Source organism: Schistocerca gregaria, chromosome 9 (assembly GCF_023897955.1).
Source record: "Schistocerca gregaria isolate iqSchGreg1 chromosome 9, iqSchGreg1.2, whole genome shotgun sequence".
Classification (NCBI taxonomy): domain Eukaryota; kingdom Metazoa; phylum Arthropoda; class Insecta; order Orthoptera; family Acrididae; genus Schistocerca; species Schistocerca gregaria.
The window spans coordinates 213,557,549-213,582,210 of NC_064928.1; the positions used below are offsets into that span (position 1 = coordinate 213,557,549).

The following is a 24,662-nucleotide window of genomic DNA, read 5'->3' on the forward strand; positions in this document are numbered from 1 at the left end:
TATACATAGCCCATCTTAAGGAAGAATCTTGTAAAACATGAGTGTATGTTTTCTTGAAATGTAAGGACCTGATGAACGTATGGTATCTTGGAAATTGTTCTGTACACATTGTCGCAAACAAAGCTTTTTGTGATTGGTATGCAAGAAAATTTGGGAATTGCTGCTTCGCTGCAGTAGATTCCTTGGTGTGGTGGTTAAAAGAAAAACACTTGCAGTGTTTTTCACAAATGCGCTTAACTGTAACTGGAAGCTGCACGACATCTTGTGTAACAGATTATGTCTCTTCATCAGAAAACATCTATAGGCTGTGAAGATGAAAGTCTAAGACAAATGTAAGTACCACTACTTCTATTATTTCATTACATTTATGGTGGTGTTTGTATGTAAAATATGTTGTTAGTGAATGTAAACAAAATTTGCTCTAAATGATAATCGAGATAATGCTATTTTTATCTTTAGCTTCCTACTTCAGAGATCATCCACTTGTCTTTTCACTGGGGAAAAAATGGCACAGAACAGTACACAGTTGTTACTATTGTCTTAATAGTAGCGATTCTGCCTTAGTTTGCCTGGTTTGATACATGGAAAATTTGTGGAAGTAGACTTCAAAAATATTTTAATCAAATAATATTTCCCAGTGTGTGCTTCAGTTTGCTGCTGTAATGGGGAATATAGGGGTTAAAATTGCTGCCTGGGCATTCCTATTTGGGGTTTACAAAATTTCCTGAAATTATGTCTTGAGATTGCTGCATTGTTCATCAAATAAGATCGTGGAGGATTTCCTTCTCCTTATTTATCCAACTATGCATGTATGTCATCTTGAAAAATCTCACTGTCACTGGAATACTGAGTTTCCTTCCTTCGACTTTTCCATTTAACATTGTAATTTCGAAATTTTTCTTTAGGAGAAGCGTGAAACCAAAAGTGATTACTGTAGTGTTTCTGTAGTAAACCCTAATGAACTGAAGGTTTTAACTTCTGCATCAGGAGATACTGTAAATCTTTCCCCTTATTACATGCATGTCTGCTATAAGCAGTTTTTGTAGTAATCCCTGAACCTCTGTGTTGGACCAGGCTCAAACCTGGCAGTCTGAACTGGACCAGGGCTCAAACCTGACATTGTGCCTTTTGCAGGCAGCGAAGATTGAGCTACTGGAACTTGACTCAATTCATTAAATCTGCCAATATTCATATCGTAATTCTAAACTTCACAGAACCCTTGCTAGACAAACGTACTGGAAGTACAGGTATTCTGGAGAAATTGCACAGCTACATATTTGTGTTGTTCCTGTATAAGTGTAGCGGAATGTGTGTTGTGGCATGATTCATGTTGAGTGTTACCTTTGAGGGCCATTCAGTAATTAAACAGACAAATTGCTATGCAGCAAAAATGGTCTATTAAATTACTACAATTTTTGTTTGTTTTACCACATAATTTCCACCAACTTCTATGTGATTGTCCCATCATCTTACGAACTGTCTTTATTCACACAGTGAAGAATTGTTTACCTTGATCTCGAAGCCACCTTCTTCTTTTTTCTTCGTTTTCATTGCCGTCAAACTCGATGCCACATAAAGCTCCTTCCATTGCACGAAACAGATAAAAATCTAAAGGGGTACGATTAGGGCTGTAAGGAGGTTGACATACAAGCAGACGCTCCCAACCCATTTTGTCAATAGTTTACAGCTTCACTTGTGCCATATGAGGCTGAGCATTGTTTTAAAACAAGAATCGCACCTTTGCTCAGCAATCCCTAATATTTCCGCTTCATTATGAGCTTGCTTTGTTCTCAGCATGCCTGAGTAGTATAGGCTGTTGACAGTACTTTGGTCCTCCAGAAAGCCAGACATTGGGCATTCAAGAAGATAGTTAAAATGCCCTTACCAGCTGATGGTTGTCCATTTCTTAGACAGGTGATTCAGGATATTTCCAAGGCATGAATTGACATTTGGACTCTGGCTCAATATGATGTAACCAGGTTTCATCACAGATTAAAATCCTGTTAAAAATACATTACCTCCACCACTGAAATGATTTTTGAGCTCAGTGAAAATGCGAAATCTCCTTTTTTTATGATTACTGATAAGCTCTCATGGAACCCATCTTCCACAAGTCTCGTGGTGATTCAGTTTATTTTGAATGAATGATGGAATGAGTTGTGGCAAAATTATTTGGACATTTTTGAGCAATTTGTTCACCTCTAAGTCATCAGTCTTTTCAGATAAGTACATCAGTACCAGTTCGCAGCAATGAGATTGGTACTGCTACCGAATACACGGAGTGCTGCTCGTTGGTTAGACATTTGAGGCAGTTTCTAAACTTTTCCACCCACATGTAAAAATTCACACAGTTCATGCAGATACTGCTGCACTCTTTGTTCATCTGAGAAAAGATTTCTGATGGCTGTAAGATATTCCAAAAGGATAAATTTGATCCCATAATGCTGTTCACTTTTCTGAACAGACATTATAAGATCGTAGACACTACATTCATGTAAATATTAATTCAACAAATGACTAACACTCCAAGGTTGTCAACTAAGCCTTATTAAATGTTTTATTTCCCTGCTTGAGGCATGTGTTTGTCTGTTTGATTATTGAATTACCCATGTACCTTTCCTGCTACTGTTTAACCATTTAACTGTCCAGAACTTCCATTGCAGCATAGCGCTGTGTGCTGTTGAGTGCATTAAATGGTGTTTCAGTACACAGTACTTGACTGATATCAGTGTTTTCACCACATTTTCACCACATCTTGTAGTTTACTAGAAACTCGCTGTATGGTGTTCCAAACACAGTTGTTTTTAGAAATGAAATAACTTCTCTGTGGCTTGGTGCATATCTCTAACAACCAATCTACAGTAAATTAAAAACACACAAATATCACAACTGTTAAGGTGTTTGAGTGTAACCAACAAAAACACACCTCTCATGAATGTAAGTAGTGTGAATATTTTAAGCAAATACTCTTGACTCTCCCTGTGCCTGCAGGAAGTTCAAAACAAGAGGAGGATAATAAATAAAGTATTTAACATCTCTCAACATTCACCTACCTCCTACGCATTAAATCCACCTGGAAGTGGAAGTAAATATACTATAATATAAAAACAAAGTCCTTGGTGGGTGTAAGTTAACAATTTTTTTTACACACATCGTAACAAAGTTTTCGTGACACAACATGCTTATTGTGAATATGAACTGTGGTTTGCATAAAGTAAATGTTACATCAATACCCTATTCATATTCTAATGTGACATTGTCTTTTTATGAAACAGTTCAGCACATTTTAATGCATCAATGTGGAGTCTTTTTCTGAGTGTATAAAATATGTCCATTTCATTGCAAAGATAGTTCATGAGTTGTTATCATCAAAGATAAAATTCCATTACAGTTGTAACATTTTTAATTTCCTTAAATGAAAGCAAACCCACTTTTGGAGTCTGTCCCATGTTCTGGTGCATCTGTGTAAATAATGATGCTTATCCAAACTGTTAGCATTAAAAAAGCTAAACAGAACTTATACAAAAATCCATAAGACAAAAACATAATAAACTGTGAGTTCATAAAAGTTGAATAACAGAGGTTAAATTAGGTATAAGAGTGCATCTCTGGTACAAGGCATAAAACAGGAGACCCTCTCTTGCCCCAATAATAGTACTATGATACTGCATTCAACTAAGAACATTTATTTGAACCACTATTATTTCAATTCCTAGGTATACCGGAAAGCCTTTCACAGAGCAGCGCCTACATAAAAGGCATAGGTTCCAAAATTAAAAGAGCAAAACCACTGTCAATAAAAGCATTGCATAATCCCCATTCCAGATCTTACCGAGGCCTGGGCTTAGGGGTGTGCCAAACATATGTCCACATAAAGTTAGACAGACTGTCTTCAAACACTGGAACACACATGGGGTGCATAGTTTGTGCACCTGCAGGCACCTGTGAATTAGTTTTCTTTTCTCTGATTAATGCTATTCCAAGAAAACTTGAAAATGTTATTTATGGTTCTGAGACGATTTCTCATTTTGAGGACAAAAGTGCACAACTGTTGTATTCTTCTGTTGCTCAAGATGATGGTAGGAATCATTCTGTTATTAATAGGAAAAAACCCCATAACATATGGGATTTAAAAGTAATATGATAGTGTTTGTTAGGGACGTATTATTTTACAATGCTTTATGTTTGACTTTAATGTACTGCCAATTTTGTTTCTCTTATTGTTTGACATCCAGTTGCATTAAAATTTGCTTTTATTACTATTTTAGATGGAAATTCAGAACAGACTGACAGCTATTAACAACGTCATTGATATGTTGACTGGCATTATTGGTGATCAAAACGAAGTAGCAGATCGTACGAGTAAAAAGAGCAAGCACAGGAAAAGATCAAAGGTTTGTGTCTTCTGGACATCATCTGCAGCTTCTTTCTTTGAAATGCTGTTCTTATCCTGTATTTTAGCACATAATTTTGTACTTGTAATATTACTGTAGCGGATTATTTCCAATGATGAATTGTTATTGATTAATTTTGAAATTAATTAAACAATCATTCCACAGTGGATTGTTATGTATTCTGAATATAATACCAAAAAAGTAGTTTTGTGAATGTGGACAGTTTTTTAAATAAGAGACATAAAATGTTCATATTCACTGCATCATTCCACCAGCAGCCATATTCAGTTGCCTATCTAAAGGAGATGCAGACATTGTGCAGCCTACTTATAAGGTATGGTATCTTATATACATTTCATTACTATGCTGAAATAAGCTAATAGCAGCTGAAAATTTTGCTCAGTTGTGTGAAGAAATGTTTGTTTTTTTCCTTGTAGACCTCTTTGCCATTCCCATTTTTAAGGTGATTTTATTTCCTTATGCCTCGTTCAGTGGTGAATATTTGCATAGGCTTCCTGCAGCGTATTCTATTGAAAGAATGTTACTGTGAATGTCCATTACAGATTTTTCTCAAACTGCAGCGCTTGTCTTCGTGGATGTTCAGTATTCACATGTATGTTCGCTGTTCCTTAATTTTTGGAATCTAAAGAAAATCATGTTGATTACCCATGTAGTATTTGCTCTGAAATTGTATGCCTGGAAATACTCCAGTAAAAGTTTGTGAAAAAATATTGTTCTGTTAAAGGATAAAATAACACTGATATTATTTACCAAGACAAAAACCCTGGTATCTATATTTCTGTTCCTCATAGTAGCAGTTATTTCAAAAATGCATTCATACCCCTTAATTTTATCGTCTTAAGGATTCACATCCAAATAAATCTCCTTTCTGTGCATAAAAGAAAGGAAAGGCAACTGCTCATTAACAGCTGACTGATGTCTGGCACTAGAAACATGCAACGGAAAACTATTTGTACCTAGTATAAATAGTGTTCTGTTGGTTGTTTCTACCACGTGCACACACATCAGCTGTAGGGGAGTGGTTGTATTTCCTTTATTATGTTTTCTTCCTTCCATGAATTTCCATTGTTATCATAAATGTTTATTCTTGTTTTCCTTTGGTGGTACATACTGCCATCTTTTATGTTGTGCCACACATTTCTGCTGCCGGCCGGGGTGGCCGAGCGGTTCTAGGCGCTACAGTGTGGAGCTCGCAGGGGTGGCCGAGCGGTTCTAGGCGCTACAGTGTGGAGCTCGCAGGTTTGAATCTTGCCTCGGGCATGGATGTGTGTGATGTCCTTAGGTTCGTTAGGTTTAATTAGTTCTAAGTTCTAGGCGACTGATGACCTTACAGAAATTAAGTCGCATAGTGCTCAGAGCTAGCCACCTCTGCTGACACAACGTGTCTACATGATCTTCAGCACTCTGGATTTTTACTGTTGTGCCCCAAACCCAAACTCTGTACCAAAGTTAAGTCTTGCAATAAAGGTCTTAACTTGGAGGATTCCTTTTCTTTCTTAGTTTCTGATTAAGTTGCCTAGTGTAAGTATTTATACTAACAACATGCTATCCCCATTCAGTTCCATGAAATCCTCGCTCATGTTACATTTTTTGTCATCAGTCTCTGTATGTCATGTCTGAGTGGTGAATAACCTTGTTCACAGAAAAAGCAGTTATTTATATTATGAAGCTTTAATGTAAAATATCTGTAGATTTGATTTACCTATTTGCTGTCTGCCACCGTCTGCTCTGTTTTTCTATTAAAGAATTAATCTTGTTGTAGTATGCCCTTCCTTCTTATACAGATCTGTAAGTCTGCCTGATTCACTGCTTTTTCTTTTTACCTTGAATTGCTTCAAAATATTCTCTTATCAAGCTGAGTCACTACTTTGTATTATGTGTATATATTTTTGAGTGTATGTCAGATCTAGTTTCCGCGTGAACATTTTATGGTCCTTTATCATTTCTCCTTGTGATTTTCTCATTTGATGTGTGAATATGTGCATAATATTCAGTTTGAAAATTCTTCAAGTTGGTTATTACATGTTGGATATGAATGAGTATCTCAAAGTGCCCAGTAGTCCATAACATCAAAGATATTTCTATAACACAAAAATGTTCTATGGAATAGTAACCCAGTTGTACCCACTTTTATAACTGTTGGAAAAAAGGTCACCTACAATGGAATTGGTGCCATTCAGGACCCTTGCATAAACTATCATCAGTGATTTAATCCGGCCACAAGAAAATGCTGGGAGTTTGTTGAAGCCTTACAATTTTCATGTAACAGTTAATTTGTTTCTTAGTTTTTGATTTCTGTCCTCTTATCTCTAAAAAAGGAAATGAAATGGAAATGACATAGAAGTGGCATGAAAAGTATCCACCAGAAAAGTAATAAAAAGAACTTCAAGTTCTGTGCCAGCTTTTTTTTTTTAAATGACAAATTAGCTTTTAGTGAGAGAGCAGACGGGGAAAAGTTTTGCAATAGTACGCGTAAGAGGAACATCATGCAACTGAGTTTAAATTAACAGCTGCTACGAATAAAAAGTAACGCCTAAAGCCACTCTAGGTCTTACGTTGTGACGTTTTCCGTCTGCTCAACAGAAGCAAGAAGACTCAGACGAGTCTGCAGCAGACTCTGACGAATCAGAGGCTTTGGCTGAACCCCCTATCGCTGAAGAGAAGACGACATCTGCAACTGTTGCTGCTTCAATCTCCAATCTCGGTTCTGGGCAGCGCCACAATCTGGTCTTCTATGATCCCGAGATGCACTGGTGCCGTGTGTGTGACGTCTTTCCTCGGACTGCTAAGGAATTCCTGAACCATTTACACAGTCCTGACCACAAGCAGCAAATATTGGTAAGATGTATGATTAATTATGTGTAAAATTTTTCACCATATGTCACTGAGGAAAGGGTCAGAGTAGCTTTCTTCTGTTATTCAAACATGTTCCCAAATTAAAAAAATTCAAGTTAACACAGTTGTTTACTTTGGTCTATAACCCAGCAGATATGTTTTAGATACATATGTTTCATGGTAGCCCCAAGCTGGTGTTTCTATCATTATTATACTGCCACAAGTATTAAAATGCACCCAATGGGCCACTATCATCAGTCATGTAGACTGCATCTCTTGTGAGAGGACCAGCCAGTGTGGACTACTCACCATGTACTCTTGTGTCACGTTTTATGGTAGAAGTTTCATCTTCAGTGTGCTATTTTGTAAGGGAACTTTAAAGATCTTTGTGATAATTACAGGATTTTCCCCCTTACTCAGTGTGATGCAGTTTCTCGGAATCACTTGAAAAAGTCTCCTTCGAAGATTAGATGATTTCCGGGTGCTATTAAGTACTAAACCTTTCTAGGGTATTAATTCAGTCACTGGTAGTGTGTAGTGTAATAATTAGAGTTGAATCTCGCTAGTAGTAATTTTTTTGTGCTTTTATTTAAATTACATGTTTATTAACAAATGAAAATATTAACAAAATAATAGTGATTAAAATTTTTTAAATAAAAAATAATGTCTTTAAATCTGGTAAAAAAGTGTGAAACATTGAATAGATAATTAATTTTTTTTTAATTTCTGGAGGTTGAACAGTATTATTAATAAAAGTTTTGTGAAATAACTGCAACCAATCACCTTTTGTAAAGATTTAGTTTTATTTTACCATGACCAGTTTTGAACCACCCATCTACTCACCTTCAGATAATACACTCTATAATTATTGCACATAGCATTGTAGGTTTGTGTAGCTGTGGCAAGATAGAAAACATGTCTTGTTTTTTTCCTACACTGCCACAGTTACACGACTCCCACAATGCTCCGTGCAGTCACTAAAAGTGTATACCATCTGTAGATGAGTAATTAGGCAATTCAAAACTGATCAGTAAAATAAAAATTGAATCATAATAAAAAGAGATTTCTTGCAGTTATTTCTGAGAACCTTTATTTCTCATAGTCACAGGGTTCCATATCCACAGTGGATAAAAGTTTTAGTGTTATTGATGTACGTAATTTTTTTCATTTAACAGTGAGGCGTTCCGCATTTCTTACGTTCGGCATCAATGTGCAATAATGAGCTGCGTATGGCAGGTGGTGGCACTAGCATTGGCGGCTTTATAATTTGTGTTGCGGGTTGCAGAAAATAGAGGAGTCATTGTCATAATGCTGAAATGGGGGTGTGTGATTCATGTGATGTCCAAAAGGGCACGATCATTGGCTTTCGTGCCAAGGATGGAAACATTTTTGAATCTGCTAAGTTTGTAAATTGTTCACATGCTGCCACGGTTAAAATATACTGTGCACAGCAAAATGGCACTATCCGAAACATGCTGAGGAAGCCGTGGTGCATCGTGAGCCATAGATGGAGCTACGTACGGGCGAATATACGTGCAGCTGTTGAGCAACTGATCGACCTGACAAACCGAGGGTCTCCCAACAGTGTCTCTTCAATGACAATTCATTGAACATCGCTGCACGGACCTCCACAGTGGGCACCTAGTTCATGCGCCCGTGCCAACTGCTGTTCATCCGTGATGATGGCTGTAATTTGCATGCCAGTACCACGTCTGGATGTCCACTGCTGAGTGGTGACAGGTGGCCTTCTTAGGTTATAGATTGTAGTTGACATGTACAGCATGAAACATCTGAAAGCAAATACCCTGAAACCAGGAGTGAGTATTACAGTCTGGGGCATGTTTTCGTGCCATTCCATGGATGATGTCATCATTCTGGAAGGAACAGTGGACCGACACAAGTATGTATCTATCCTTGGGGACTGTGACCGCACCTGCATACAGTTTGTTTTATCTCGGCACAATGGTGTCTACCAGCAGGACAATGAAATGTATCGCACAGCTTGCAGTGTACATGTGTGGTTTGAAGAGCACCAGGGTGAACTGCCACACTCCCTAGCCCACCAAATTCCCTGGATTTAAACCAAATCGAGAATCTGTCGCCCACTTCGATCGGGCTGTTCACACTGTGGAAACCTAGTGTAGCTGGCCATGGCACTGGAATCGGCAAGACTCCACATCTGTGTCGGTCCCTTCCAGGATCACACTGACACAGTTATTCAGGCTTTTGACAGATGGTTACATTAATGGGCCTGGACAGTAAATATACTAATTTATTCTCATACTACCAGTAATTAAACATATAAAGATGTTAATATTAGAAAATATGGTTTCAGTATTTGTTAATTAACATTTTCATTTGTCAGTAAATAAACAGTTTAAATAAAAGAAAAAGAGAAAGCTTGTTTAAGTAGTGTGTAAGTCTAGGGACCAATGATATCAGCAGTTTGGTCCCTTAGGAATGGACACACACTTTTTTCCGGTGGTTTAATGGGTTAGTTAAGTAATATGAGGACATGCATTGTCTTGCTGGACCTCCTCTGAGATCCGAGACGTGTCTCTCTTGGCTGGCTTCACCTTGTTTAAAAACAAATCTCAGTAGTATTGGATGTTCATTGTACTCTGCTCTTAGAAATAATCACAAAAAACTGGACCTTCAGCACCCCAAAAATTTTTTCTGGACAGGTGAGTTGGTGTGCTTCCATTCCGTGCTTTGTCTTTTTGATTCTGGCTTACAATAGTGAACCCAAGTTTCACCACAAATTAAAATTTTGTTGAGGAATTGCCCATATTCTCTTTCATAATGTTCCTTTAGCTCTGTGCACACTCTCAACTTTGTTTCCTTGTGTAGCCACATAGTCCTTTGGGACCCATCTTGCACATGTTTTGCAGTACTTCAGTTTGTTACAGAGAATGTTATGAACTGTACTAGTACTAACTTGTACCTTATCAACTATCATTTTCACAGTCACACGGCGGTTGGCACGAATAATGTCATCAGTTTGATTTTCAAGTGAGGGAGTTGAAACTGCTACTAGTCAGCCAGAACTGTGTTCCTCAGTCACTGAGTCACGGCCATTTTTGAAGTGCTCTACCTACTCGTAAAAATTCATACAACCTTCACCCTGAACTTTAGACATTCTACAGTATATATTCACTGGTATCTCGCCTTCAGCAAGTAAAAAATAAATAACAGAATGTTGCTCAACTAATGTGGGCATTTCAAGCAGACTCACCATCTTGAAATGTAGTTTTGAGGCTATAAACAAAACAATGTTGATACATCAGCTGATCAGAGCTTATCCCAGTGATGCCAACTTAAAGCCATAAAAGTACCAAACTTGCCCTACTATCATTTTTTCCCCCAGATCAATTTGCCTTTTTAATTATTAAAGGACTGTCATATATTCTTGAGAAAACTGTGAAAGTTCGCAGTACATGCAGTTTCGCTGTCTGAATATACACACTGGCCAGCCATTCTCTTTCATTCAGACACATTTTGAATGGAACCAACAAAAGATAGTAGTAATACAAAGAGGTAAAATTTATTATGATGTCTTGGTAAGTACTCAAGAGAAATTTTACCTTGATGCATTTTGGTAGAAATGAACTTGTAAATTTTGGTCCCTACCATACATCTTACTTGCAATACTTCATGTAGTTTCAGTTTCATGGCCCCACAGAGGAGGGAATCTCCCTGAATAATATTAATGATCTAATTCAAACAGTGAAAATTACATTTTGTAATGGATGTAACCAGTCTTTCCCATTTGACATAGTATATTAGACTAATTGGGAAGGGATGCACCATCAGGTGGGAAGACTGTTATTGTTTGAAAACACTGGGGAACAGTATTGTGTCTTTTGATAGGGGAATCTGCTATGTTGAGATATGCTGATGATGTAAGGTTCTCACAAACTTACTTGTACTAGTGGCGTGCAACAAAAATAATTTAAACAGAGATTAGATTTCATCTCCATTAAATATTTATTACTTTTTACAGAATATTTATTTGGCACCTGGAGTAAAATAGATAAATTAAAAATGGAGTGTTTTAGTTTTTAATTTATTATCTTTGTTTGCTGTATTACAGTCGAGGATGATTTGCTTACTCTGCTCCTTGATCAATGACCTTGTGTCCAGTACTCCAGTTAATTAACCAAACAAAATTGTAACAGTCCATTTCAACTTTTCTCTGAAGTTTCTACAGTTCAGATTTCATTTATATGTGCATAGCTACATGTCATACGGTAGTGATTTCAAATATGAAATTGCAACAGATTGCTGTCAATCAAAGATTGTCTTTGCTATTTTTATTGCTCCCATCCTGTCTGTCTGCTGACTGCAGTGACTAAATCTCATAGAAATCTAGTACCATTGTGCCACGTACCACGAGTGCTTACTGTAATAGATAGTGGTGCCATCACATCTCCTTCTCTGGAACAAATTGGAAACATTAATTTAAACTGAAAAAAATTACAGTTCAAAACATTAAGGCCTCATTTTACAGCATTATTCTCAGTATTGTAACAAATTTTTTTCTAATGCTCATATGGTAGCCTATTATGTAAAATTCTGATAAAATTGTGGTGTGTGTTACCTGAAATTAGATTTGAAGTTGGCTTACGTTAGTCACTCACAAAAATTGCACAAACAAATAATTTTTTTAAAAAATGAGGTCATCTGTGGGTTGGACTTTTTACATTATATTGGTTGATGTGTAAACAACCCGACTTGCTGTCGAGTTTGTTGTAATTGCTAAGCATAAGATCAGTACTAATAGTTAACAATGATAATGTAGGTGAAGTACGAAATTGGCTGAGAAGCAGAGCGGATTAGTAAGACTGAAAGGTCATACAGAGCCTTATGAAATAGGTGGCATACGATAAAATGTCTGGATGAGGACTATACTGAAAAACTGTTGTTTTTAGTAGAAGTGGTGGTGCGTTTGGCGTTTGTGGAATCTGGAGCAAAATAAAGCTGTATTTACAAAAATACCTCTAACATTTACTCATTGCCCATTACTAGTGGCACAAAAGCTGAGCATGAATTTTGTAACTGCTGAATTACTGATATCCTGATACATTGTCGCAGATACCAGTATGCTGATATAGTTAACAAAGATTTGAAACATTTTCAATTCTTCTGTATGATTTCCAAGCACGAAATGTGTTCAGTTTGAGGATTATATTCATGATGAATGAAGGTGACCTCCAGATTAATAGTCTTAGCAATTTCAACTTTAGCTGACCAGTGATGAAAGAAAAACGTGTCTTTCTCTCACCTCTGCCTCCTTTGGGAACAGTGTCGGTTTCTGTTATTTGTTGCGAACATCTTTTGTTATCAACTTCCTGTAAGTAGTTAATTTTTTATCATATCTGCCAGATTTTTATTATGTAAAATCCTTGGAATTTTTGCATGATGAAGCCTTGTTATTAAAAGAACATTGATTCTTTTCAGAGAAAGAGGAAACTTGAGAGTGAGTTTTGATTCAAGATGGTCATCCACAGCTAAAAGAGGTGTTTTCCCAATCACTGTTTGCAGTTACTCTTAACTTGCATTTTCTGCTCCCAGGATTAAAATATTTAGTTGTTTCAACTGCATTGGAGGGTCATAAAGCAGATACCCTCACTTGATAGCGGTAACAGTGTTCGCAATTTATTTGCATTTGTTTATGTAAATATGTTGTGTGCTAGTATGTCTGTTAAAATTTAAATTTAATGTGCTTTGTGTGATTTTGCTTTTAATCTATCTGTTCGACTCCATCGAATTGCAGTCTAACAATATGTATATATTTTTTTATATATAGGAGCGAAAACTGGTGGATTTGCCATGGCATAAGGTACAACAGGCAGAAGAAGTCTTGCCTACTATCGAAGGATTGCCATCTAAACGAACACCGATAAAAGGTAAGAGAGATTATTGTCACAATATTGACTACCTACCTACCTGTCTGTTGAGAATAAGGTAGTTGTTGTTTTTCTACGAGGGATAGTTTTAAAATTTTAATCGTTGCCTTAAAATAATAAAGATACGTACTTGATGTCTGTTTTTCTGCAGTGCTGGTAAACACTGAAATCCCCTCAGCACAGTACTGTCCATGCAGCTAGAGGAACAAAACAAGATGGTGTAGCCTATTGATGAGTGGTACTATGTGGTACTTTGTTTTCAGCAGCAGCATAAATGTTGTAGCTGTGTGTGGCCAATCCTGATGGCTTCTTCAGCCATCTGGATTGACTTGACACAGCTGCAACATTTCAACTGCTGCTGAAATTACCGCACAATACTAATCTTAAACAGTAGGCTACACCATTTTGTTTTGTTCCTCTAGCAGCATGCTACAGTACTGTGCTGTGGAGATTTCAGTGTTTACCAGCACTGCAGAAAAACAAATGTGAAATATTTAGATTTATTTATTTGAAGCAATGATGAAAACTGACTACCCCTTGTATATTTGAGAGTTGAAATTTTGTGACAGTCTGTAATAGAGGGAAAAGAGGAAACTACCGTGGGCTCAATTATTAGATTTGCTATTTTGACAGTCTTTTGTCTGCTGCTACTCAGAACTATTAGGAGGGTTTATCAGCACTCGTACCAGTCAAGCACTGCGTGCAAAAGGTGGGAATCCGTGTTCGAGCTGGAAACTTCTACACATGTTTTGAGCATGGCCCAGTAAATAGAAATGTCTCCCTCATATTAATTCACAGCTTGCCTGTTTGAGCTTCCTTTGGAGTGTTGAGAAGTCTGTCCCTGTGTTTGGTGTTATTAGAAGGTGAGTGAGATGATACTGAGATAATGGCATTGGACTCGCATCGATGTCCCTAATTATGCTGAGGTTTATAACCTCTGTCCAGCCATCTGGATTTGGCCATTCTTTTACTTCCTCACTCCACTTAACGTTAATCGGAGGATAATTCATTTGTGTAGGACACAAGCAATTCCTTTGCTTATCCTTTTCCTATTCAAGCTCTCAGTTTGTCCGGTCATCTCCTTGTCAATAAAACATTGGATTAGATTTGATTAGATTCAATTTTCATACCATAGACCCAAAAAATGAGATGATTCTCGTGGATGTGGAACATGTCAGAACTCTTTTATCTTCTGTACCCATTTCCTTTGAGTTTGTAGGTAATATCATTTCAGTACAGGCTTGTGGTGAGCCTGTACTACATATTTCTTGTAACTGCATGTTGTCTCCTCTGTTGAAAGTCAGTTGGCCGGCATTCATCTTCACACTGTGCTCATTGTTCCTTCCAAATTCCAAAAACAGGAGTATTTTCAACTTGATAGTTGTCATAACCTAAAAGCTCCTTGCAGCCATGTAATGTTGTAATGCTCAGTTCCCTAACACATTTACTGACACTCTTGTGCATACAAAAACCCATTCCAAACCTACCATGACAAAAAAAGGCCATGATTTCCTTAACCCTTTCCGCAAAATAAAATAGTCACTACTCAGATTCCTTTTGCTGCCCCTATGGTGCAATACAATGTTCTTCGGTTTCTCACATCAGTCTGCAGTGTATCCGTGGTGTTTTAGCAGGCACGTTCTCTCTTTCCAGTTTCCAGTCTTTTAGTGAGTACTGAGGTCTCACAGTCTGTCAAATGGACACAGTGTAGATTGACATGACAAGCAACCTGAGAAGATTGTGTCATATCGATATACTTCCAGAATCTTCATTTGCGTATGCTCCTGGGTTGGTTTTCCATAGATCTCCCTGACTCTGCAGTTCACTTGTTTGGAATTACGATACCCTTAAGTATCCAGTTTATCGTGTGTGTTCTTTATTCACCAATTCTTATTTGGTACCACAAGTCACAATACTAATGTCCAGCTCCAGTATCCACGTTCACCAAAGTTTCAACAAATTAGTGTTCAAGCTGTTACTAATACACTTTTTAAAATGGGTCTCCTCCTTAACTTGCAATTCACTTGGAAGAATAATTCAAAGAAATTGCAATTAACTTTTTCATTTAGCAGAATATGCTTCATCCTACAACAAAACTTTTGAAAATCAAGTAGTTTTTTTCCCCTTATTTCATGGATGAAACCAAACACAATGTGAATCATCTGTCATAATCATTCTTGTAGATTCCAGTTCACTGAGCTAAATCTGAGTAAAGTGTCAGACAATCTCCTGTCAGAAAATAAACATGAAGCAAGTGATTGACATGTCATACTTGTACCACTATTGGCAGGAATTTATGACACTGTTGGGGAATCTCTGGCTGCTTGTCAGTAATGGCATAGAATCTAATACAGTATTATTTTCCCTTTATAAGCATACTTGATCAGTGCTTTCCCATGGCTGTCATCAACAGTATTATGCTAAAATCAAATCCCACTTTCTTCACAACTTCTCATTCGTTTTGTCACCAGAGCTCCACTACTAATTTTCTGCTGCATGTTCAGTGGTCTCTTAAGTTCAGTGCAGAATTTCTGCTTTGCAAATCTTACAAAATAGGGGGAGTGGAATTTCTGATTATGATGTGCACCTAACACATAGTCTGTGCTGCCCGTTGTCAAAGTCAGATGTGCCTTACATGTGATTTTCGAAGTTTTTCTGCATACTGAATATTCCGTGGTATTTCAGGATTGCAGCTGGATGAAGCCTATAACTTGAAATATTTTGGCTGCCTAGTACAGCAAAAATGTTGTGGCAAGATGCTGACATTTTGTGGCTGCAATTTTTAAATGTCTTGGAGTGTGCCTGATGTCTTTGTTACACGGTAATTTGCAAGGGCGGTAAGCTAAGGTGTGTAGGTGGAACAGTTGAGTATAATTATTTCCTTAGAGGGAGAAAAAGAAATTGTTTGTCTTCTGTGTGAGGCTTTGGGTTACAATATTAGATACAAACTATTCAGTGTTAGCGAAAATAGCAATTAAACTGTGTTATAACAAGGCAAATAGCTAAGGCTCCGGTGCGGTGCTTTGTTGTTTGATTGGACGTTGCGTATATAAACCGTCAGGTTGTTGTTATGTAGAATTTCTTTTTCTGAATATAAGTGTATGACTGTAAGAAGGTTTCAAATTTGTATTGATGTGGAACGGTGAGTACTGAATTAAGTTTTACTGTTATTACTAGTTATTTTTTAAAGTTAAATGTATGTAAATTGTGTTCAAAAAGCTCTATAGAGTGTTCAAACCTCATTGTATTTATTTATTTTTTTCCATCCTGCTGGACTAAATGACATCATTATGTTGCTATACCGTTATGAGTTACCATATTTGACTGGAAGAAGAATTGTGCAGAACAGTACTCAGTTGCATCGCTGTGTGTCTATTGATCAGAAGAGAGTGAACGAGAGAGAAATGTTTAAGTTTTTGTTGCTGTACCTCTAAATGGAAGACAAGATATAACTTTTTTGTGAAGTTTTTCCTGTTGTTCATTGTACTGTGTGTGAGAGCATAAGTGAAGTTAGTTAAAAAGGAAAGGAGACCAAAATTGAAGAGAAGAAGACAAAACTGTGTCAGTGAAGTTCTATAACAAGAGACATTGCATGTAAATTGAATGTTTTGTTTTTCTACAATCTTCAATGGGTACATTTAGATTTCTTCTTGTACAAAATAAGTGTTTTACATATGTATGTGGCTGTATGTATGTGTAATATCAGACATATTACTGTAAATAACTGTATAACTTTGCATTTTGATCAATAAAGTTCTTGCCCTCCTCATATTCAAGAAGTTGAAACCGTAACACAGTTTCAGCGTATTCTATGTTGGATTTTGGATTTGTTGTTGTTATAACATCTTTTGTGTCTCCTTCCCTCCCACACTCCCTTATTTTATTTTCCTGTGTGGTATTTTGTCTGTCTTGAAATGACAAAAATTAATCACATTTCATAGTCTTTGGTAGTTCATACTGACACCTTTTTCTGGAGAAAATGTTATTTATTCCACCATCACTGTAAGTGCATAACATTTATGACCTACCTGTAGGAAAAATGGTAGTCTCCTCAGAAAGTTGATAGGATGTGCAGATATTTCTGTATAAATAACACTTGAATAGGTGTTTGTACATCATGCTAAAAATGATTTATCTTCTCTCATCAGCTCCAACATAGAGTTAAAATATGTTTCAAAAAGTCATCCTTTATTATTTCATATCATTGATTTCGATTTAGCAAATGTGTATGTCGTTCCAAGATGTGATTCCCTAGTTGCATCAGAGCCATGTGTACTGTGTGAGAAGGCATAAACTGTTCAAAAAATATGAAACTTGAGTTTCTCTTCACGTATAAAATGTTCAAATCACTTATGGGAATGCAGCCAGGTGTTATCTTTGACAAGTACCGATATTTCACAGGTGTGTGCTCGATCATGTTCAAGGCATGTCAACACTTTGAAATATCAGCGGTTGTTGAAGACTTCACTTAGCTTCATTCCTGTAAGTTCTTCACACATTTTATACAGCGGGAGAAACTCAAGTTTCACATTGTTGACCTTCGCAGGAAGGAAATTTATTATTGCTTGCAGAAGTTAAATAAACTTTGTTGTAGGAGAGTGAGATTGCACTGTGTGCTTTTCTTTTTGTTGTCGTGCTGAGAACATAATGGCATTCCAACATTTGCCAAAGTTTTGTGTGACATTAATTCTCAAAGTGCTAATCGCAACAAGCCATGCACTGTTTTAGCCATTGTTCGTGAAAGCGTCCATTGTAGTTCCTGACAGTAGGTGTTTGTTTCCAATAATAGTTTTGGCTTCATGTGATGATTGCTTAAAAATTTCCACATTTCGTTTACATGGGCAGATGGTGTTCCTTGGTCATGGTCTGGGAATGTCGTTTTGCTACTGCATGGCATTTGAATAAGTTGGAACTTTTCATTGAGTCTTGAGTGTAATACTGCATCTCAACATTCTGCGATCAATCTCGTGAAGAAAGCTTTGGACGATGCAGCTTCTCTGTTATGGAAAGGTTTAAACTTTACACTTATGCTCAATCATTTCCCACTTCTTGATTTTACAAGTCCTGTCAAACAGGCTGTTTTTAAACTACCTTCTGATGCACCAGAGAAGATTGGGAGAGCGGTATGTCATGTGTTCACTGGGGCTCCTATGCCCAAGGGTAACATTACAGCATCTGAGACTATCAAAGGTCATAACTCTTATTGTTTTGTCCCACTAGATTTTATGCAATCCCTATAATCCACATTGGGCTTTCTCTTAGGCTGGTTATCACTAACATTGGTGCTCAGGCATGCTGTGTAGCCAAACACCTTGATACTCTGGTTAGCCCAGTAGTAGGTCAGGATGTACATCACCTTCAGAACCCAATGAATTTCTTACATCATTTAGGGAGACTGCATTTGAATGACTCTGATATTTTCGTAACAATATTATGAAAAGGATAGTTGCTACTCACCATATCGTGCTGGTGCTGAATCACAGATAGGCACAACAAAAGGACTGTCACAAAATAAGCTTTTGGCTAACAATGCGTTTGTCAAAAATGGACCACACACACACACACACACACACACACACACACACACACACACACACACACACACACACAGCACAGCACAGCACAACTCACATACACGACCACAGTCTCTTGCAATTGAAGCCAGACTCTGAGCAGCAGCAATGCATGTTGGGAGAGGCAACTGGGCGGTGGTAAGTAGGAGGCTGGTGTGGGGAGGTTGGGGGATGGCGAAATGCTGCTGGGGAGCATGCAGGGATGAGATGGAGAGAGGGTGATCCACCCCCACTGCCCCCAAATCACCCCCTGTTAACTTTCTAGAATTTCTTAACGCTGAACCTTGTCTCACCATAATTTCCAAACTCCTTCAACATCCAATGTAACCTTACATGAGCAGGAAGAACCGCAGTCTACCACCTAAAAACTGATACTGATCTTATAATCCTACCTGTGGACAAAGGCTCCACCACTGTTGTTTTGAACCACAAGGATTAGCTGGCAAAAGGACTCTCATCAGCTGTCAGATACATCCACCTACAAATCCTCCCACAGTGACCCCATTCCAGAAATCCAGCAGGATCTCCAGTCTCTCCTCAAATCTTTAGGCTCATCCCAGAACCTCTCCCTGGAGTAGTCTGTCTCTTCTATGGCTCCATGCATTCCTACCTTCTACATGCTTTTTGATAACAAGCTGATAGGCTGCCTCACATTCGCCACCTAAAGACTACATGTATCCGGATACTTAATGCTGTTATCTCCTGCCCCCCCACATATTGGGGTGCAGACCATTCCACTCTTCTCCATCTTTACCATGCTCTGTTCTTCTCCAGACTAGATTATGGTAGTCAGGTTTATGGCTCACCAGCTCCTTCCACTTTTAAACTCCTTTATCCTGTCCATAATTGTGGGGTGCATCTGGCTATTGGTGCCTTTCACACTAGTCCTGTTGATAGTATCCTCCTGGAAGTGGGGATTTCCACTCTACACATCCAACGGAGCCAACTTATTGCTTCTTACGCAATCGCCTTTCGCCATTTCCCTGACCATCCTGTGTACCTTGTGCTTGTCACCAATGACAGACATCTCCCTTGTGACACCTTCTCATGGGTAATATTGCTAGGTGGCATGCGTCTCACTTCCCTCTGTTGGGATCTCCATCTCCACTCACTGGACTGCACCTCATGTCCTTCCTCCCATCCCCCCCCCCCCCCTCCCAATCCCCCCTGGATGGTGCCTAGACCACGGATTAGGACCGATCTATTCCAGGGTCCTAAGATCTCTGTCACTCCTATGGTTTTCTGGCAGAGTTCCAAGGTGCCACCATCTTTTACACTGATGGGTCGAAGATAATCTATAAGGTGGGATACACTTTCACCTTTCCTCCTGGCTTTGATCACCATTTATTATCGGGATCATGTAGTATGTTCACAGCAGAGCTTCATTCACGGAGCACTTCTTTTTGTTTCTCAGGTGTGTTAATTTTTTCAGACTCACATGAGCAGCCTGCAAGCTAACAATCAATGCTACTCTCCTCACTCTCTGATGTCTGCTATCCATGACCTTCTCTCTGCCCTTGCTCGTGCCACCTGGGTTCCAAGTCTTGTGGGCATCCCAGGGAATGCACTGGCTCACCATTTCGCCAGAGAAGCAGATACTTACCCCATTTCCTTTCATGATTCCAGCTGTGGACATGCAGATCTACGTCAAATTTCTCTTTGCCCAAAAGTGGAATGCTGTCTGGAGCATTACTGCCCATAATAATTAACTCCGCAAAATCAAGGTGTCTACTGCAGTTTTGCGCTCTTCTTTCTGCTCCTCTCTGAAGGAGTCCACTGTTTTACGCCGTTTATGCATTGGTCATACCTGGTTCACTGATTGTTTCCTCCTACATAATGTCCCATCTCCACAGTATGGTTGTGGAGCCAGACTGACGATGTCTCACATATTGGTGAACTGTCCCCTTCTTTTGGCCCTTCGTGTTAAGTATAGTCTTTCCGATTCCTTAAATTTAATATTAGCAGGTGATCCACAGATGGTTGGACTGGTCCTCCGTTTCCTCTGTCAAAGTGGTTTTTATTTCCAGATATAAGATTCTCCTTTAGTCTTGAAGCAGGGGCAGGTTGGTTTTTGTTGAGACATCTTTTAATCTTTTCGGTCTGTGACCCTATGATCGCCCCCACCCTTTTTTTCCTTCCAATTTTTAGATTTGGTCTCACATTTATGTTTTTACTATGTGTTTAATGACCATTATTGTATAATTTGACTCTCCTGGCTGGATCCGTCCATTTCTAGCAGACCCTTGTTCTTGTGACTCACTGCAGATTCACGGGACTGATGACTTTGCCATTTGATCCCATAACCCCTCTCAGTTAATCAATCAATCAATCAATCAATCAGTGCCTATAAACAATCGCTTCACACATGCTGCTTTATGACGGGCTGCATTGTCAAACAATTGGGTGAGTGATGAAAAAAATGAGATGACACCTAACTCTGTGCCTTACGCAGGTGGCATTTCTAACAGAATTGGTTGGACTCTGCGGAAAGACAGTGTGAAGTGTGCTTTTCATCCATTGACTAAGATAATGTCTATATCAGTCAGATCATCAGAACCAAGGACGACTGGTGTATTGAGAATATGCATCACACATGCTTGCATTAGACAAGCATATCTGCTATTGCAGAACGTAGTCTTGGCACCGCTAATCCCATGGAATCTAACAGCATAGAGAATCTGACATGCAACTCCAGGTATTGGGATAGTATTAAGAATTAATACTACATGCTCAACTCATTGGTGATTAATATTTGGTATCAATAATTGCTGATGTTGCTCATCTTTGGGTTTGTGGCGGCATTAGTTGTTCACTGTGTGTGTGTGTGTGTGTGTGTGTGGTGCAGGAGGCCACGCACTTGCATGCTCTTGGATGTGTGTATGTTATCTCTCTGAAGGTGCTCCTCATATCAAGGCACGCATGTGAATACGTGGGTGTATGTTATCTTTCTGAATGTATGTACTCCTCATATCATGGTCTCTCATTTAATTTTGTTTTGAAAATAATGGCATGTGTACGCCTCACATGTTGAAATATCAGTGGTTGCTGAAGACATGACTCAGCTGCATTCTTGTAATTATTATAACATCCTCAAAGAATTTTTTGCATATCTGTTGACATATGTGCAAGCTTAAGACCAAGGCAAGCAAGGAGAAAAAATGCGCTTTACCAAATCTTGAAAGGGGGGGGGGGGGGGGGGGGAGAGAGAGAACAAAACGCGATATATTTTGTAATCCTGGTTCATATGAATCTGTCACTGAGATTCTCATTGCTCGCTGAGATATCTGGGCTGAATACTACAAATTTAATTTTTAATTCAATCTTTTTGGCCAAATGTCTGAGTGGAGTGAAAACAACAAAACTTCTTATAAATTACACTTTGGGTTGCTGTCTGAATTACGATATCCAAACTAAGTGTCTGAAATTGACAAATCAGGTATCGGATTAGACCAGCATGAGGTCTAGTTTTGGGAGAAGAAGAATTTCTTTAAAATAATCAGGATAATTAAGCAAAATGTAAGTTGTGATTTGAGGCAAAACTGAAATATGTCACAAACAGCTGCTGTTAGCTATGTACATCAGATGTCAAAAGATTCACCACTTCAAGGTCTATCTTTAGGTAAATTAGTGTGGAAATAGTGAAATTCTTTCTGTCATGTTGAAGAAATAAAATAAACATCAAATTACAGCATAAATTGAAACTTCATTGCTTCCTCTTGATCAGTATACTCTTAATAATAACAGTATATTTTCATGGGTTTTCTTCTGTCCATTTTCAGCTGTCAGTGTATGTTTCAAAAACTCGTGACGCTGAACTGCATTTACTGGATTTTATTAGTGCTACCGGTTTTGGCCATAAGCCATCATCTGGTATCAAACAACACAACATTCCAATTTGTAGGACAACACAAATTGGCACATAGCAATTACATAATAATACACTTACAAAAATCACTTAAAACATTTAATTTGTCATGAATATTGAAACACAAAGCATCGAATATTTTAATCCACATGAAATGCTTAATAAAAAAAAATTCATTCTTGGCATTTACAAGTGCAGCCCAGAAAAGACATAATGAAACTCGTACATCAAAGTCTTAGTTGACCATGTTACTGTGTAAGGACTGTAGATGTAACATTTTATAAATTACATTTTGTACAAATTATAGTACAGACTGGACAAGGTTCATCCTTGGAACCAGCAAACATGGACGTGCCCTACCATTTTCGCCTGCAGTCATTAACAGTGATTCTCAGTTGAAAGCTTGCAACGACACTGTGAGCTATCATGTATCTTCTTATGCTGTTTAAACCAGTGGTCTATAAGCAGTCTTCTCTATAGATAAGCTACACATTCCTAAAATTCTGCCAATAAATTAAAGTTGACCATTCGCCTTCCCTAATATCATCTGTACTTGGTCGTTCCATTTCGTATTACTTTGCAACATTATGCTTAGATATTTGATTGATTTGACTGTGTCAAGTAGCACACCTCAAATACTGTGTTCTAACATTATGGTTTTATTTTTTGATACCCACATTCATTAACATAAATTTTTCTACTTCAGATGTTGTCAGGTATTGTATGTTGTTGTGTGAGAACTCTACGAATATTTTGTTGTTGTTATTAAGAGCCAACTTATAATTGGTCGCTATTTATTTAAATGATAAATGAAACATTGTTTACTTCCAGCTTCTGTTAGATTTAATGAAAAAACACCTTCAGCATCTAAAAGTCTTGCAGACCTGTTTACTTGTAACAGATTTGTTTTTTAACACTATGAATAACTGAATTTGGTCACTTATATTTGTAGAATTGTTCAAAAAACTGATCTCGTAATCTTACGTGAGCTGTTGTGCACAGTTGTTTCTGACCATTTTTGTGCTTTGAAGTTTATACAGACACTTGGATGTATGAGGTTTTACTGGTACGTATACATATCTAGCATTTGAAATAAGTGCTTTAATATTCAACATTGTTGCTGAAGTTTTTGCTTGTTTCATTTGCTTCAGGTCTGCAATTTTTTGTGTCAGCCACTGCTTGGTTTTGTAAGCTGTGCAGCACCTGGATGGGCGACCTCCACTGTGCGTCAGTGCACTTGAAGGGCAAGTCACACTCAGAAAAATATGCCGTAAGTTCCCGCTTAACATTTTTATTATGCATATATGTGCTTCTCACTTAAGGGGGCAGATACAACTTAAGATTTTCAAGAAGCTGATTTTTCAAAATTATTTTTTCCTTATGCTTCAGATGTTTAGGAGCATTTTAGCGAAAAAATATTACAACACCTGTAAATAGTTTTTATGTTATGGAGTAAATAGTAAAGCAATGCTTCCAATCTGGCCATTGAAACCTCACCCTAAGAGTAACTTTAAATTTTCCTTGTGTCTAATTGTGCATTTAACTAAATTTCTCATATTATATGCAGTTTTGAAGCTAAATTTCCAATTCTTTGCAGTCAACTTGTGTGAAGTTTGTACAAAGATATATGTCACTCTGTCAGAAAACCTCTATGTGGTGAAAAGAAACTGACAGGCAAATCCTATCACAAACACAACCACCTCATATTATGGGAATACATTAAGAAAAATTCTTATTATGTTATTAACATGAGAGCAGCTACTTACATGGGCTATATGGTATCACAAACGTTCTTCTGATTCCAACCCGATGCTTTATTTTTGTCCCAAGGAAAATGAGTCATGGTGACAGTATCAACATATAGTGTCTGACAGAAGTGTTAATAGCTGTAGGCACAAAAGTACTTTACCACCTTCAGGGATGGAAGCTATCAGGCCTGTGTTTAAGAATTTAGCTGCCACAGAGCGCTTAAAAAATGCGTTGAAACTGATACACAAAATTTGAATGAGTCACTGAACAGTAAAATATGGAAAGTTTGTCCCAAAACTGGATTTTGTGGGAAAGT

The 24,662-nt window shown here is 37.9% G+C and overlaps 1 protein-coding gene across 3 annotated transcripts in view; it reads left to right on the plus strand.

Annotated features, from left to right (window-relative positions):
* Positions 1 to 24,662, plus strand: part of LOC126292215 (zinc finger matrin-type protein CG9776-like) — a 231,839-nt gene that overhangs the window by 117,981 nt on the left and 89,196 nt on the right. For all 3 annotated transcript variants that reach the window (XM_049986073.1, XM_049986072.1, XM_049986074.1), the window contains 4 exons: positions 4,269 to 4,394; positions 6,999 to 7,253; positions 13,060 to 13,159; positions 23,749 to 23,867. In XM_049986073.1, the coding sequence (XP_049842030.1) occupies positions 4,269 to 4,394; positions 6,999 to 7,253; positions 13,060 to 13,159; positions 23,749 to 23,867 (600 nt within the window). The remainder of the gene's footprint in view (positions 1 to 4,268; positions 4,395 to 6,998; positions 7,254 to 13,059; positions 13,160 to 23,748; positions 23,868 to 24,662) is intronic.